Source organism: Mustela nivalis (assembly GCF_964662115.1).
Source record: "Mustela nivalis genome assembly, chromosome: X".
Classification (NCBI taxonomy): Eukaryota; Metazoa; Chordata; class Mammalia; order Carnivora; family Mustelidae; genus Mustela; species Mustela nivalis.
The window spans coordinates 113,963,725-113,982,054 of NC_139040.1; the positions used below are offsets into that span (position 1 = coordinate 113,963,725).

The 18,330-nt window shown below is 42.2% G+C and overlaps 1 protein-coding gene across 1 annotated transcript in view; it reads right to left on the minus strand.

Annotated features, from left to right (window-relative positions):
- Positions 1 to 18,330, minus strand: part of PDK3 (pyruvate dehydrogenase kinase 3) — a 79,735-nt gene that overhangs the window by 28,048 nt on the left and 33,357 nt on the right. The window contains exons 5-6 of the mRNA XM_082716488.1: positions 16,998 to 17,087; positions 2,842 to 2,919 (exon numbers count right to left, since the gene is read on the minus strand). Coding sequence (XP_082572614.1) covers positions 2,842 to 2,919; positions 16,998 to 17,087 — 168 coding nt within the window. The remainder of the gene's footprint in view (positions 1 to 2,841; positions 2,920 to 16,997; positions 17,088 to 18,330) is intronic.

Here is an 18,330-nt window from a genome sequence, read left to right on the forward strand (position 1 = left end):
AGTATGTTCTCCGTAGTCCCATTCACTACTTTCTCAGGGGTCTACAATGGCAAAGAAAAAATGCCCAGAGATTCAGAACGAAAGATGATACATCAAACTGATGGAATGATTCTCGGGAAGCAACAGAGGTTCCTTCGGGTCAGCGGCAGCCACACTGCTGTCAAGCACACAGCGGAGGGCAATGCTATTCCTCACTACGGTTCGAGGCGCCTGTGGGGTAATGGAAGCAACGAGAAAGAAGCAGACTCTGAAAATGAATCTGTAGGAATCTGGATCCGATGGATTTTTCCTTTAAGGAAAACTGAGATGGGCAACATGCTGTGGGAAACATCCACTCTTTACAAAGTGACATCTACTTAAGGTGTTCAGGACTGACATCTGACCTGCATCTCTACCACAGAACTTGTTAGTGCGAAGGCACCGCCCTTAGCCACATCCACAAAGAGCTCTGACATTCAGAAAATCGTAAAGAGAAATCATAAACACATTACCCAGAGCCACAGGGAACTAGAGGTCGCCTATAACCAGCAGCATTCATTTATCTTAGTGATGGGAAAGGGGACTTGAAAAATCATGCACGAGACAGTGCCAAAAATAGTTGTTAATCTCTTCTCCTGGTGAGGCGCGCTGCCCAGCGTGACAGTTTCACTGAGAAGAAATGTGTGACACAGCTGGCTCCTGGGACTCAGCAAGAGCGGGCTGGCTGCTCTGGCCTTTACAGTGAGTCAGACTGCCATTCATGCAAAAGAGCAATCGGTTATCACCTGCGATTTTTAAGTTCCGCGTTTGACAAAGAGAAACATGCAGAGTGAGGTTAGGCCTCACCTTGCCAGTATGAAAAAGCAGAGAGAAGACTGAGATGTTTCTACTTGGGAATACTCAAGTGAAGTCCTTTCGGTTCTGGCAGTGTATTGATCCAAAATATGGGCACAACTCTTCTCGGAGAACCCAACAGACTTGGAAAGTAGCTTGGATACCTTCTGGCAGAATGCAGGGGCAACTGTCCTACAACAGCCTAACATCTTTTCACATGTTGATCTCATTATAAGCAAAATACATTTTTAACATTTTTATTTATCGAACAGACAGAAATCACAAGTAGGCAGAGAGAGAGGGGGAAGCAGGCTCCCTGCTGAGCAGAGATCCCAATGTGGGGCTTGATCCCAGGACCCTGGGATCATGACCTGAGCCGAAGGCAGAGGCTTAACCCACTGAGCCACCCAGGCGCCCTAACATATTTTTGAGAGGAAATTTGGTTTATCTTTAACTGTAAACATCCACACCCTAAGATTCAGTCATTCCACTTCTAGGGACCCAACCTACAGAAATGCTTCCATGTGTTCACAAATTTTCCCACCCTGCAGACACAGACACACCTTTCACTGTTCGTTATAAAGAATATGGGAAAATTGGAAATCCTAAATGTCCGCTCAATGGTAAATGACTCCATAATGGCAATCTACACTGTGGATAATCTCTAAATGACATTAATCCATGCAAAGATCTTCAAGGCAAAGTGAAGAATGCCAGTTATAGAACATGCATAGTTTCAACCCCATTTATGTCAAAAACAAAAGCTCTGCCCAGTCCTCAGAGAACAAGGGAACTTTCACTTCTTACCCTACATTCTGTATTGTTTCTATTTTCCCAACACGCATGTCTCTCTTGTGACTTACAAATAAAGGTAACATGCAAATACATATAGAATCATATGACTAAGGTAACAATCAGCTACACACCTATAGCCCAGAAAGCTGTTGTTTTGGTGCTATAAATCCTTCAAAATATTTCCCATTGAACTTGTGACACTAATGGATTTTTATAGCCTGTGTTTAAAAAACTCAACTTTTTCAACACATTCAATATTCTTTTAAAGTGTTATTTTGTTTTATTTTTGTTTGTTTTTTTTAAAAGGTTTTATATATTTATTTGACAGGTAGAGATCACAAGTAAGCAGAGAGGCAGGCAGAGAGAGAGGGGGAAGTAGGCTCCCCGCCAAGCAGAGAGCCCAACTTGGGGCTCGATCCCAGGACCCTGGGATCATGACCTGAGCTGAAGGCAGAGGCTTTAACCCACTGAGCCACCCAGGCACCCCTTAAAGCGTTATTTTGAATGGCTGCTTAGTATTCTATCTTATGGATGTACCACAACTTAAATATCTTCTATCGTGGACAACTGGGGTTGTTTTCTAATTTTTCTGTTTAAGAAAACCACTGTGGTTGTTATTCTTATACATACATCTGTGTACACCTTTATTTTCACATAATAAACTTTCTGAAGTTTAATTTACTTGACCAAAGAATATGACCATTACTGAATTTTAATTTCCTGGGCCAAGAGGAAAGACATTGCTAGCATTTTTTGAGAAAGGTTGTACTAATTTAAACCTATACCAGAAATGTGTAAGTGTTGTCAACAGTATTTTTCTGGGCACCAATTCAAAGTATTACAACATTATAATCACTGCCATTTTGAAAGACGAAAATGGCATTTCTCCATTTTTGTTTGTACTTCTCTGATTAGTGTAGTTACACATGTTTCCATATGTTTCCTGACTGCCTGGCATTTGTTGTTTTGAGAACTGCCTGTTCATCTGTTTGTGCAATTTCTACCTTGATGACTTCTGTTCCAAGAACTCTGAGTTCGAGGAGATTACAAACTCCTGTACGAAAACTCCTTACCCTATTATGCCTAGGAGACCGAAGACAGAAAAGCTTGAAAAAGAAAAGAAAGATGAGAAAGCAGTGTAATGTGAGGAAATCTCACTGCAATATAGCTCAGGTATCATCAGATTTTTAGTCAACTTCCTTGTATGTACAGTAAAAATGATTTTTCTTTTACCATTGAATTCTTCCACTTCCAGCTCTGGAGCAACCAGGTAATACTGCTCACACAGCATCTTGGCGGTTTCATAGGCATCTGCAAAGCAATAAATAAGTTTAGCTTTAGATAAAAGCATATGGGCAGTCAGGCATATAGACAGATAAACAAAACTAGGACAGCTACTAAACTGATGGATTCAGAATTAATTACTGCTTTTGAAAAAACAAGTCTTTTTTGGCTATAATAGAATTATTGGGACTGAACCAGAATTTCTCCTCCTTTAAAATTGTAATGATGGCAACAATATCAAAATGCCGCACTAACGACAACATGGCTAGTTCTATACTAGGCGTACATTTGTTTAGCTTTTAAATATTCCTAAAAGGCATTTTCTATGAAAATCTATGAACTCAAGACTACTTTTGAACACCATGGAAGCTGACTAAATTGCAGCAAAAGGTATTTGTTGTTACAATATTATTGACTATATTCTTTATGCTGTATCCCTCTGACTTCATTATCTTATAAATGGAAAGCTGTATCTTATAATCCCTTTCACCAATTTCGGCTCTCCCCCACCCGCCCCTCTGGCAGCCACCAGTTTGTTCCCTGTATTTATAAGTCTGTTTGTTTGTTTTTCAGATTTCATATGTAAGTGAAATCATATAGTATTTGTCTTTCTCTGACTTATCTCACTTAGTATAACACCCTCTACGACCATCCGTATTGCCATCAAAGGCAAGACTTTATTCTTTTTTATGGCTGAGTAATATTCCATTGTATTATATACTGCTCCTTTATCCCTTCATCTACGGATGGATAGTTAGGCTGCCTCTCATCTTGACTAACGCAAATAATGCTGCAGTAAAAGCAGGGGCGCATATATCTGCAAATCAGTGTCTTTGTTTTCCTGGGGTAAACACCCAGAAGTGGAATTACTGGATCATATGGTATTTCTATTTTTAGTTTTTTGAGGACCCTCCATACTCTTTTCCATAGTATCTGGACCAAATACACTCCCCCAAAGAGTGCACGAGGGTTCCCTTTTCTCCACATCTGCACCAACCTTTGTTATTTCTTGTCATTTGATATTAGCTGTTCTGACTGCTGTCAAGTGCTATTTCTTTGTGGTTATGATTTGCATGGCGACAGATGGTGACTACCCTTATTATGGTGAACACAGAGTGATATACAGAACTACTGAATTACTATGTTGTACACCTGACAGTAACATTGTAGGCCAGCTATACTTCAATAATAAAAAGAACTTTTTAAGTTAAAAACTATAGGACATTTTAGAAAAGGCAAAACCATAAAGACAGTAAAATGATCAGGAGTTCAGGGGGAGGTAGGAGGGGCAGGGGTGAATAGGTAGAGCATGGGGCATTCCGAGGGCAGTGAACCCACTCTGAAGGGTGCTGTGACGGTGGGTACACATCATTATGCACTTGTTAAAGCAAGGAGAACTGGATAACGCAAAGAGTGAACCTTGATGTAATCCAGAGATTTTAGTTAATAAAATATACCAATGTTGGGGTGCCTAGGCAGCACACAGTTGGTTAACTCTTGGTTTCAGCTCAGGTCATGATCTCAGGGTCATGAGACCAAGCTCTGAGTCCAGCTATGTGCAGCAGGGAATCTGCTTCCAATTCTCTCTCCCTCTCCCTCTCTACCTCCTGCTTGTGCTCTCTCGCTAAAATAAACAAATAAATCTTTTTTAAAAAGGTAATATATAAAAGTTTGTTCATCAGTTGAAATAAAAAGAATTTAAAAATCTTCTTAGGGACGCCTAAGTTGGTTAGTTGGTTAAGCAGCTCAGTCGGTTAAGCAGCTGCCTTCGGCTCAGGTCATGATCCCAGTGTCCTGGGATCGAGTTCCGCATCGGGCTCCTTGCTCGGCGGGAAATCTGCTTCTCCCCCTGCCTCTGCCTGCCGCTCTGTCTGCCTATGCTTGCACGCACTCTCTCTCTAACAAATAAATAAATAAAATCTTTAAAAAAAATCTTTTTAAAAAATAATAATGCCAAAAGTATTAAGATTTGCCAATTACTTGTAATGAAATATCAGTATCTGCTGAACGAATGGGTTTCCATGAACCACACACAGTAACTTTAAGTTACTGGGAACACTGCCGTAGCTTAAAATGTCCTTTAAGTTAGCTAAAGCTCATAGGATTGGGCTGCTATTTATCAAAGTCTGAGTAGCAACAGTTTGCTTTTGAAAGGAAAAAAAAAAGACATAGGGTAAGAAGATCAGGGCTATTAAAGAAATAGTTGGAAGAGAATTCAGGCGGTTACGTCTCGAAAGATGGGAAACATTCAGAAAGTGAAAGTGCATTCTTATAGACTGTGTGGGTGCCTCTTTTGAACTGGAAGCAACCTGTGGTCAGGGTTTGTCTTACACTGGGTTTGTAACTCCTACAGAACTTAATATATACCGATTAGATGGTCAGTACATAGTCCTTCCTGGAATAAATGTTAAACTTCTTGATAGTTTATTTTTAAACCAGGCTTACTGAGATTGAATTCTCACATCCCTGCAAGTCACCCATTTAAAGTGTACACACACCTCAGTGGTCTTTAGCACAGGTGCACAGCCGTGCCCCCATCACCACCATCAACATCACAACGTCATCCCCGGGAAAAGAGACTCCGTGACCACTGGCCGTGGCTTCCCTCCACTCAGCCCTAGGCAACCATGGGTCTCCTTTCTCTCTGTAGGTTTGCTTTCTAGACACAATGGAATCACACAATACGTGGCCTTTTGTGTCTGGTGCTTTCACTTAGCAGAGTGTCTCCAAGGGTCACCCATGTCCCAACGTGGGTCAGTACTTCATTCCTCCTCATGGCTGAACGGTACCATGCTGCACATGTGCATGTTTTGTTTATCCGTTCATCTGGTGAGGGCCATTTGGGTTGTTTCCACTTTGTGGCTATCATGAATAATGCTGCTACGAACATTCATATCCCAGGTTTTTTGGTGAACATATGTTTTCATTTCCCTTGAATGTATACCTAGGAGAGGAAAATTGCTGGACCATAAGGTATCACAGTGTTTAAACATTTGAGGAACAGCCAGAATCTTTTCTAAAGTGAGATTGTTTTTTAAAGTTCCACCTTCACAGTTTCTAAAGATCAGATACTCAGATTACTTGAAAATCCTCTGTAGGTGTGTTTGCAATGTTCTCAACTGGACACCAGGTCTTTGGAAACAGGCTTGTACTTTTTAAAAATTAGACCCTGGCAGCCTAAACTAATATAAAAATAAGATTCAGGTATGTTCAGACTACAAAGTTTGGTTCATTTATCTCATACTGCTGCCACATTAAAATTTTATATAATATTTGACCCCAGAAAAAAATTCTAGTTATATTACTAGACTTTTAGAATTAAACCACTACGAACAGTCACAGAGACATTAGAATAACGATGACAAGATGAAACAACGAGGGACAGACAAAGGACATGTTATTAAGAGGAAAAAAATTTTTTTAAAACAGAGTTGATTGGTGTGAAAACAGACATTAAAGAAGGATTGATTTTAAACTCTAATATAAGAAAACAAAAATTCAGAATCATACCAAATTTACAAGTTTTTCCCTAGAGTAGAAGAAACCTCATCAAATATGTGCAAAGCAGTCTTGTAAGGAGAGAACTCAAGCCTCACTCTTCGCTTTGGCTACACCGCTGAGCAGCGCTACATCTCCACCTAGTGACACGATAGCACAGAGACGACTGAGAACCTCCAAGGCCACTTTCCTTCAACCAACAAATACCAAATCTGAACATGATGCTTCGTTAACCACATACAAAGCCAACACACCTCCACAAAACAACGCCCCCAAGTATGTGACACCTTTAAGGACGTTTAAACATCATTCTTCCATTCACTATAAAAGAAAAAGAACCTAGTCCCGCTAAATGTACAGGTTCCTCATGGCCCTGGCTTGGCCAGGAGCACGAGATTTTAACAGCATCGTGCGGGAAAAAGTGTTACATAAATTTAACATGGGCAAGATGACCGAGTCCAGAAAGAAGCAGGCAACTTGAAACACAAAGACACAGTATGGTTCCTAAAACCACATGTGAATAAGAATTTTTAAACCATACTCCTAATTATAGTGTATCAATGCTGTAATTAAGAACTGCATTATGGGGGCACCTGGCTGCTCAGTCGGTAGAGCCTGGCTGGCTGGAGCCCATGCTAGAGCATTGTCACATGGAACAATCCTTCTTTTTTTAAATTTTTTTTTAGCTTTATTTTTTCAGTGTTCCAAGATTCCTTGTTTATGCACCACATCCAGTGCTCTATGCAGTCCGTGCCCTCCATAAGACCCACGACCAGGCTCACTCATCCCCTCACCCACCTCCCCTCCAAAACCCTCGGTTTGTTTCTCAGAGTCCGCAGTCTCTCATGGGTCCTCTCCGCCTCCGATTTCCCCCAACTGCCTTCTCCTCTCCATCTCCCCATGTCCACCATGTTATTCCTTATGCTCCGCAAGTAAGTGAAGCCATATGATAATTGACTCTTTCTGCTTGACTTAGTTCACTCAGCATCATCTCCTCCAGTCCCGTCCATGTTGATACAAAAGTTGGGTATTCATCCTTTCTGATGGAGGCGTAATATGGAACAATCCATATTCATGATAAGGTTTTCAAGGTGCAGTCAGTTATACCGATGACACATATTCTTTTTGGTCAGACTGGGAACTAAGGCCTAGAGTGATTTCCAAAACTGGCTGTATGTAAAATTCATTACCAAGTTAAAAAAAAAAAAAACCTGGACAGATTCTAAAATGAACCCCTGGAGAGTATGATGTGGTAGGTCTACATTGAGGCCTAGGAATCCATATTGTAAAGAACTAAGGGGCACCTGGGTAGCTCCGCTGGTTAGGCGTCCAACGCCTGCTTTTGGCTCAGGTTTTGATCTCAGGGCTGGGAGACTGAGTCCTGCGTTCCATGCTCAGTGAAGACTCTGCTTAACATACTCTCCCTCCCTCTCTCCCTCTGCCATTCCCTTTGCTTGCACATTCTCTCTCTAAAATGAATAAATAAATCTTTAAAAAAAAAAAAAAAACACTTAGCAAATGATTCTGAAGAGAAGCTAGATTTGGGGCCCACTTGCCTAGAAAGCCAAGGTCAGGTCATGCTAATTCTGTCACTGTCTCTCCCAGGACATGAAGGGTCATGGGGCACCAGGGTGTACGACATACACATGAAAAACTTTGAAACAATATACCTAAAATTCAACTACTGGCTTATTAATTCATTTCCTTTATTCTAGAGTAAAATGCAAGTTCTACTTACCATAAACATTCTAGTAACACTTCTACTTTTTAATTAGAAGCCAAAATTGTAAAATATGATAATTTACTAAGTTATTTTTGTCTGCAATATATTTGGGCCAGTATTTACCACCAACCTTTAAAAGCAAGTATCAGGAAATGACTATTATTGTCACTGAACATAAATGCTATTATTTTAAAAATCTGTTTTCAAGGAAAATAATGAAAATAAATAAAATAAAGTAACAAAACTGTGGGTATGGCACATATGTACTTCCCCAGGCTACTCAAATTGTAAACACACAAGACAAAATATATTTTATTTAAGGGTAGGGTGAAGGTTCATACAGCAAGTAGCCCAAAAGATTCAACTTAGCCAGGAATTAGGGGTTTTAAGGTTTATTTTTTATTTATTTACCTGAGAGACACAGAGAGAAAAAGAGCGAGGCGGGGAGGGGCAGAGGGAGAGGGAGAGAACCTCCAGCAGGCTCCCCACTGAGCACGCAGGGCTCAATCCCCGGACCCTGAGATCATGACCTGAGCTGAAATCAAGAGTCAGCCGCTCAATCAACTGAGCCACTCAGGTGCCCCAGGAATTGTTGTTGTTGTTTTTTTAAGTGCATAGGAATGTTTACTACATTATGGAAATTATTTTATTAGACTTTTCTATTAGAAGATCTTCCTGGGGCACCTGGGTGGCTCAGTGGGTTAAGCCTCTGCCTTCAGCTCAGGTCATGGTCCCAGGGTCCTGGGATCAAGCTCCGCATCAAACTCTCTGCTTAGCAGGGAGCCTGCTTCCCCCTCTCTCTCTGCCTACTTGTGATCTCTTTCTCTGTCAAATGAATAAAATCTTAAAAAAAGAAGATCTTCCTATTCAAAACTCACCACAGAATTCTGCTATCAAATATTAGCCCCTAGCATGAAGACACATAATCATTTGTTTACAAATATCTTGTAAGAGGCTAGACAAGGATAAATCTGAGTACTGAAAAAAAAAACATGAAGGTGCCAAGGTCCCTAACTTGTATCTAACAGAATATAAAAAACTGTCAAGCTCAAGTTTAAAAAGCCACTGTCAGAAGAGGTGACATGAACAGCCATAAAGCATCACAAAGTCAGAGATACGCTGCTTTAGAACCCTTTTAAGCTACAAAGCAATTCTGGTAAGGTATGTTTATCATCCTACCCAGAACCCATTCCGAGTAGGAACCAGAGGTTTTTTTAGGCACTGGACCTTCTCCTACTCTCCAAACCCCAGCCAACCAGATGAGTGAGGGTAGAACATCTAATGCAGGGAAACCAATCTACAATTTGACCAGAATCCTAAAATCTGGGTTCAGGGGCAAAAAGACAGGCTGAGCCAACCAAATTCATTTGTTGAGAATTTAGGTTTGAGACACTCAGACAGGGCAGAAGAGAAAAAGGACCCACTGGGAGTTATAATCTATAATCCAGAGGGCCTGGAGTGCCCACCATTGCCCTAAACAAGTCAGTCAGCCTACAAGAGAAAGATGGAGGGACTGTGACTCAGCAACCCCAGTTGCAAAGAAACACAGAAAACCACCTTGTTCTCTGTTTCCCAGTTCCAATATCTATAGCTCCAAAGTGAGGTGCTTCTTGCCTTTGGATTACCATGGAACCTACTACATTCTTTAATAAGTTTATTTCTTGGGCTAACACAAGTGGATCTCTGTACCTTACAACCTGAAGAGCCCTAAGTAAGAGCAGAAGACATTATTTCTGAGCCAGAGTAACGACAGGCTCTCAGGATAGCATCTGTATGCTGTCATGTAACAGCATGGAGGAACAACACGGCCAAGATAGCATCACTGTGAGAGCTGATTCCTGGGCCAAGCATTTAAGTCTGTACCTTTAAAACGATCTTACCAGAAGATTTTCCATTTCTTACAAAGACAGGAGGGAAAAGGGTCACAATGGAAGGATATCTCAAAGGATAATAGGAACAGCTTTACAACACTAATTCTAGCATTCGCTACTGTGAGTCTATAATTTGCAGATGTATAAAGGTAGATATTATGTGCTAAGTAAGCAGCAAGAGGGCACGCTTCAGTGTTCTGCACATTTAATTAGTGTTATGCAAGATGCACCCCACTTTTACACGTTTATACAACTGTCTAGTCCAAAATAAAAATATTGTCCCTACCCTTCCACATAAAAGTGTTCCGTAGTTTGTCTCAAGAGATCTAAGTATGGCATCGTTGTGCGTTCAAGAAGGTTCTGTATGGCTGCAAGACACATAAATGTGCATACGTAGGCATGCGTGTGTGACGCAGGGCGTGTGGGCTGGAGATGTGACTGTGCTTAATGCACGCAGGATCGCCACAGCTGCGAAAATCAACAGTAGAGCTGTCAGCGAAAGCCAGAACCCCTACTCCCTCCACATCAAGCTTCTGAAAACCAAATGAAAGGAAAACAGTATCTAAGATAGAGATACACCAAGCAAAATAATGGGGAAATCTAGTAGGATATGAAAAGACAAAAAGTCAACAAAAAAATACCAACTGCTTGAAAAAGAGGAAGGGAGCAGCAAGCCTTCACCAAGAGTCAAAAGATACCGACACGCATTTCTTCCTCTTCTTGCCAGCACTTGGGAGTACTGGGTTTAACTGTGAGGCGTGGGCCCTTTGAGACATTCGGATTGTTGCTCCTGGGGCACCTGGGGGTAAGAGACTCAGTGCCTTTTTGCTCTGAGACAGGGAAGAATTTGCAGGCCTTTTGACCACTGGTGCTCTCCGCTTTGTTCCTTCTCTCGGTCTTAACTTGAACCAGAAACAGCATCTGCTCAGGTATCCTGACATGCAGAGAATTAGGAGTGGGCCCAGAGGCAATGAAACAGAGAGAGGACTGTTAAAATGTGCTTTAGTCTACAGGGAGAAGAGATCTTCTGGTTTCCTGCTAGGTTGCCCGGCCCATTTTGCCAGGGTAGGAAAGGGACCTGATTTAAGGCCAATACTCCACTGAAGAATAAAAGATTATACACATGCAGCTGGAAAACCCATTCGCATACAGAGATTATGAGTACAGCAGATGAGACACAGGAAGGACTCCAACTATAATGAAAGAGGATAGAAAATGGGCCACACTGTCAGGTGCTGAATTCATCCAGGAAGGTCATGCGTGATGGGCATTAGTGCTGGAGAAGGGGAAACAGACAAATACTATGGATTTTGTAGACAAGGATTACTCACATTATTTGCTGTTGCATAATCATCCTTCGATGTGGTATGAACTCAAATGTATAAAACAACATTCTCACTTAGTTATGAAAACAGGTGTTTTTATTCTCTTTTCTTTTTCTCTACATTTTCTAAACTTTCTTCAATGAGCATTTTTTAGTGTTTTGGTGCCATGGCATTAGTCCTCTCAATGGACCCAACTAGGGACAGGAGTTGGGTGACTGACAAAAGTGCTGGATAAAGTAGGAAGCCCCGAAGTATGACTATTATTGTAAACACTAACTTCAAAATGCACAATTGAATACACAATTATCTTCTGTCAATAGAAGATTTTGATATGGCCAAAGCCCTTTCCTTCAATATGGATTAGTTTGGAGTCCTAGGTCATCTTTCTTAGATTAACAATGCTACATGTATCTGTGAATTCTGATCCTTATTCCTTTAAAGAGTAATAAACTTCAAGACACTTGTGAAGCAACGTGAGCTCAGGTTCATTCTGAGAGTTTTACTCAGCACTGCCCCATAATCTAAGAGTTATCTGTTCACTGTCATTTCTTACATTTTTAAGAGACTGTTCTTTATCAAGTCTTTCCAAAGCATTCGACTTGATATTAATGGAGATAAGTCTCTTTTCCGTACTCGCATTTCTTCAATTTACATAATACTGAAATAAATCATGGAGCCACAACAGGTGGAAAACTTATACCAATGGTTTGACAAGTAAGTGGCCCTTAGTAAGCATCCACCCTACCAGGTAGAAGAAGCAAAAGAGCATTCTAGAAAGTATACACAAGCATACTGAGTGTGCTGTGCATTATCAGTAGGGACGATGTGTGAAGGGAGTGAGGGGTGGCAGAAGAGCTGATCGTGTGAATGCGGCTTGATGTATTTATGCACTTTCCGAAACTGAAACCACCCTCCGCTGTTCATTCCTTATGGGAACGGGCTGTTGAGAAATGAACAACCTGGTTTGAAAGACACGGTGAGGAACAGGGAACATACAAGCCCCTCCTCTTTACCAGAGGAGCGTGGGGCAAGAGTGTGTGTGTGCAAGAGTGGATGTCAGGGGAAGTGGTGATCTGAGTGGTCAAAAAGCACAGGGGGTGACTGTCACAGGCCCCGGCATCCCCAGAAATCCAGGCTCTACGTTATATGCCACAAGTGGCAGGAATGATTACATGAGGACACACCCGAAGCTTCATTCATAGTTACAACTGCGGTGCCCCTGGGTAGAACGTTGAAACTGGCTGGAGAAAGAATGGAGTCAGAGCTGCAAGTACAGGAGGAGGGAGGAGGAAGGGCAAGAATCAAACTGCTTTACGCATCACCTTCAGCTAGTTTCCACTACAAAACTGGCGTCCCAGGGAGAGATGCAGAAGTGGTTAGAGCAATCCCGGCCCTTGAGAAATCTACAGCGCAGGCACAGAAACCACCGGAAGTACAAGTAAGGCCAAGACCGGAAGTGCAGAACAAGGCCCGGAAGAGCAGCACAGACAGGAAGTGCCGCAAAAAGGCAGATTCTTTGCATCTGAAGAGTCAAGGGCAGCTGGCTCCTCCTCCTTGTCTCCCCTAACCTGACTTCCTGACTCCCCACCTGCCTTCCTGACCCACGTGAGCGCCTCTTCATCTCTCTGTGCCACGGAAGTGCTACCAGGTGCTTAGAACTCTCTTATTTATCTAGCTGCAGATTCATGGTTTAAATCTCTCTGAAAAGGAATGAAAGACTGTGAAGAAACGATGAGATGATAAACACGGGTCTGTTTTTACAGCATGATTACGAGTAATTGCAAGCATATGCAAAGATACAGAATGCAATGTAAGGACTCCTCACGTACCCATTACCAACCTCAACAGTTTTCAACACAAGCCCACTCTTTTCTGTTATGGGTCATTTTGAGGCAAAACCCACATGTCATTCTATATCACGCCTAACATTAAAAAAATAGCTTTCTAGAAGCAAGGACTCCTTCAAAAAAACATACAATATCGGTATCACATCTAAAAAATTAACATTTCTTGAATGTCAAACATCCAATTGTCTTATAAATGTCCTGACTTTTAAAAAAAAATTTTTTTTAAGATTTTTTATTTATTTGAGAGAGAGACAGTGAGAGAGATCACGAGCAAGGAGAAGGTCAGAGAGAGAAGCAGACACCCTGTGGAGCTGGGAGCCCGATGTGGGACTCGATCCCGGGACTCCAGGATCATGACCTGAGCCGAAGGCAGTTGTCCAACCAACTGAGCCACCCAGTCATCCCGTGTCCTGAATGACTTTTAAAAATATGTCATAGTTTACGCCAGAAACAAAAGTAAAGGCAACAATCTATTATATAAGCAATGGCATAAATGAGAAGCCAAATGACTTCTGTGACACCCAAGGACCACCGCTAGTAAACCTGCCTGCAGTCCTTACTGGGTGCGAGCCCTGCTTCAGGAGCTCTATTAACTCATTTAACCCTATGATAAAGATGACTTACCAAAAGCACCATTTTACAGGTGAAGAAACTGAGGCCCATAACATGTTCTAGGTTGCCCAGCTAACCCAATGTCCACGGGCTGATGAATCAAAAAAATGCAATATATCCATACAAAGGAATGTTATTCAGTGGTGAGGAATGAAGTACTAACCCACATTGCAATGCAGATGACCCTTGAAGACACTCTGGTAAGTGAAAGAAGCCAGACACAGAAGGCCACGTACTGTGTGATTCCACTTACAGTAAAGTGTCCAGCATAGCAAATCTAGAGAAAGAAAGGAGACCTGCGGTTGCCTAGGGCTGGGTGGGGGGGAAACCATGGCCAGTGGTCACAGTCTCTTTCCCTGGGAACGACAGTGTGACACTGATGGTGGTGATGAGGGCACAGCTGTGCACCTGTGCTAAAAACCACTGAGCTGTGTGTACCTTGTGTGTGACTTGCAGGGATATGAGAATTTGATCTCAGTAAGGCTGATTTAAAAAATTATCAAAAGGCTTAACATTTATCAAACCAAGGAATATTTATATGACCATCTTAAAGGCATATACTACATTTTATATGCATTATAACAACAAATGTAAAACATAGAAGCTGACCTCAAATTGCTTATAGTTCAAAAGAAAAGGCATATAGGCAGGACATAATAATGCCCTTTTGCTTTCTGAATTTGTGCCTTTTTCTCTAAGGGCAGTCAACTACCTGAACCAGGCATTCTGATTCATAAAAGCTGCTGGGCTAGGGTCTGATGAACACACGCTAGGACAAGACTGATCCTACTCCCCTTTACCCTGGGGCCTGCAGAGGTCATAATCAACCACTGGGTTACCTTGTGAGGGAGCAACCTATAGGATTCTTAGGGAGCTGAGGCTGGGCCTAGTCACTTTAAAAAAAAGATTGAGTCGGGTGCCTGGGTGGCTCAGTGGGTTAAAGCCTCTGCCTTCGGCTCAGGTCATGATCCCAGCGTCCTGGGATCGAGCCCCACATCGGGCTCTCTGCTCAGCAGGGAGCCTGCTTCCTCCTCTCTCTCTGCCTGCCTCTCTGCTTACTTGTAATCTCTGTCTGTCAAATAAATAAATAAAATCTTAAAAAAAAAAATTGAGTCACCTTAAAAAAATTGAGGTACATGTCCTCTGCCCATTTCTTGATTGGATTATTTGTTCTTTGGGTGTTGAGTTTGCTAAGTTCTTTATAGATTCTGGACACTAGACAGACACTTCTGCAAAGAAGACATCCAAATGGCCAACAGACACATGAAAAAGTGCTCCATATCACTCGGCATCAGGGAAATACAAATCAAAACCACAATGCGATATCACCTCACACCAGTCAGAATGGCTAAAATCAACAAGTCAGGAAATGACAGATGCTGGCGAGGATGTGGAGAAAGGGGAACCCTCCTACACTGTTGGTGGGAATGCAAGCTGGTACAGCCACTCTGGAAAACAGCATGGAGGTTCCTCAAAATGTTGAAAATAGAACTGCCCTATGACCCAGCAATTGCACTACTGGGTATTTACCCTAAAAAGATACAAATGTAGTGATCCAAAGGGGCACATGCACCCGAATGTTTATAGCAGCAATGTCCACAGTAGCCAAACTATGGAAAGAACCTAGATGTCCACCAACAGATGAATGGATAAAGAAGATGTGGTGTATATATACAATGGAATACTATGCAGCCATCAAAAGAAATGAAATCTTGCCATTTGCGACAACATGGATGTAACTAGAGCGTATCATGCTTAGCGAAATAAGTCAAGCAGAGAAAGACAACTATCATATGATCTCCCTGATATGAGGAAGTGGTGATGCAACATGGAGGCTTAAGTGGGTAGGAGAAGAATCAATGAAACAAGATGGGATTGGGAGGGAGACAAACCATAAGTGACTCTTAATCTCACAAAACAAACTGAGGGTTGCTGGGGGGAGGGGGTTTGGGAGAAGGGGGTGGGATTATGGACATTGGGGAGGGTATGTGCTTGGGTGAGTGCTGTGAAGTGTGTAAACCTGGTGATTCACAGACCTGTACCCCTGGGGATAAAAATATATGTTTATAAAAAATAAAAAATTAAAAAAAAAAGTCACTAATAAAAAATACAATTACATTAAAAAAAAAATTGAGGTAATTTGAGTAGATGTATCCTACCTAACCCAAGGCCGAACAGCTCAACGATCCTCGGGTGAGCTAAGGCCACCATGCCTGGGTCCCTTTCCCTGGGTTTAGCAATGCCCAGAGTAAACAAAGAGCACAGGTTTTCTTTACCAATAGCCGCTGAAGGTCTGGTCTATTCCTCCACTGGGGAGGCTGCATCTACTAGGCCACCTCCATTGGCCCTCTAAGTTCAAACAGCAAAGGTCTCTCTGCTTGAACTGGGCTTGAGAGATTCACCAAGACAAGGCCCTCGTCTGCTTCCTACTGAACTTCCTACTGAGTTCAGAAAAAGTAGGAACAACTAAGATCTGTGATGAAAACCGGGATAGCTGTGGTCATGAAAACTTGTGTGTGTTCAGAGGAGAGAGGGGAGGGCCATAGTAGGAGAGCCAATCTTGGGAAGGGGTAGTTTGGGAATCTGAAGCTGCACAGAGTAACTAACACCAGGAAAAAAGTAAAAACCTGAAAAGGTCCAGGCACCTGGTAGGTCACTTATAATTAGGAAGGTTTTCTGGAGGTGACACTTACCTTAAATGAATAATGAGGAAACTGCTGTTCAAATTTGAAGTGCCTGGGTACCAGGGATATATGGTTGTGGGGCTCTATTCTACCCTAAGGCTACTAGAACAGTGCCCATCCAGCCCCCTGGCCAGTAAACTGGTGAAGCTCACTTCCCACATAGATTCCCAGACCTGGGGTGCACACCAGAAAAATGCTGGAATTTTACAACCATGTGAATTTTAGCCAAACTTTAGAACATGGATTTACATTTTCTGGAAGTTTCAGATAATGGGAGCAATCAAAACTTAGAATGTTCCTGAAGCTAACAACCAGTTAGTGTTCAAGACAAAACTAGCCAATGAGGTAGAAATTCCCATGTCGAATGCTGCTAATTATGCATCTTTTCCTGAAATGCCTAGAAAGAACATCTATTTGGCACAAGTGGCTTGGGCCCAGAGAGACCTAATGAATCAGCAAAGAACTCAGCATCATAACCCTATGGCCTCGATTAAACCATAGTCCTGTCTGGACCACAATCACTAACATTGTAGAGGCCTCCTTACCTTTCACAACATCAGCCACATTGCAGGTGGGGTCAATACTTCCGATGTGTTTAGGATGAGCCGGGTTAGTGTCACCACCAAACAGAAGTGCTAAACAAACACAAAAGGGAAGCGAGAGATTAAAAACAAAGCAGGCAATGTAGTCTACCAGGTTTTGAAATGACTGTCTTATTTTTAAGAATCATTTTAGCATCTAGAGTGACTTAAAGCTAGAGAACACATACACTGAGGAGAGATCAGCTCTACTGGATGGCAAAGGAGGAAGGACATGTTTTTGTTTTTGTTTTTAATATTTTATTTATTTATTTGACAGACAGAGATCACAAGTAGGCAGAGAGAGAGAGGAGGAAGCAGGCTCCCCGCTAAGCAGAGAGCCCGATGCGGGGCTCGATCCCAGGACCCTGGGATCATGACCTGAGCCAAAGGCAGAGGCTTTAACCCACTGAGCCACCCAGGCACCCGGGAAGGACATGTTCTAAGGTCTTCTGGTTGCACTTAGCAGGTCAGAAAGCAATAACCAATGCCAGGGGTCCAGCCCTTTTCTCTCTGACCCCATGTGACTTGGATGAAAAAGTTATTTTCATCCTCAGCCAAGTTTACTCACCTTCTCAGTACTACTCCAGATATGGATTCCAACATTCACCACTTACTTAGAAAATGCGGTCTGAACTGTTAGTGCAGGCTTGTGAAGTGAATTCGCCGTGAACATTTCAAATGCCTCCATCACGGGGAGTACTTTTCAATGTAGTATACACAAATAATATGTGTTCCAATATTTCTTTTTGTTCAAGTATCTTTAAAACTACATTCAAATACCTCCACGCTATACAAGATTTACAAAATATTACTTCTGAATAAAAGCCAAAAGGAGCGTCAAAGAAAAAAGTAATCTGAATCCAAATTTTTATAGATGTACTTATTTTCAAATCAAACAAAAATTGGAGAGAGCTTAGATTCCACAAAAGGAGAATTTAAGTTAGGGGATAAAATAGGGAAGATCTGAGGGGTTCCTGGGTGGCTCAGTGGGTTAAAGCCTCTGCCTTCGGCTCAGGTCATGATCCCAGGGTCCTGGGATCGAGCCCCACATTGGGCTCTCTGCTCCGCGGGGAGCCTGCTTCTCCCTCTCTCTCTGCCTGCCTCTCTGCCTACTTGTGATCTCCATCAAATAAATAAATAAAATCTTAAAAAAAAATAGGGAAGATCTGGGACACCGGGGTGGCTCAGTTGGTTCGGTGTCTGCCTTCGCCTCAGGTCATGAGCCTAGGTCCTGGGATTGAGTCCCCTCTCGGGCTCCTTGCTCCACAGGGAGCCTGCTTTTCCCTCTGCCTGCCAC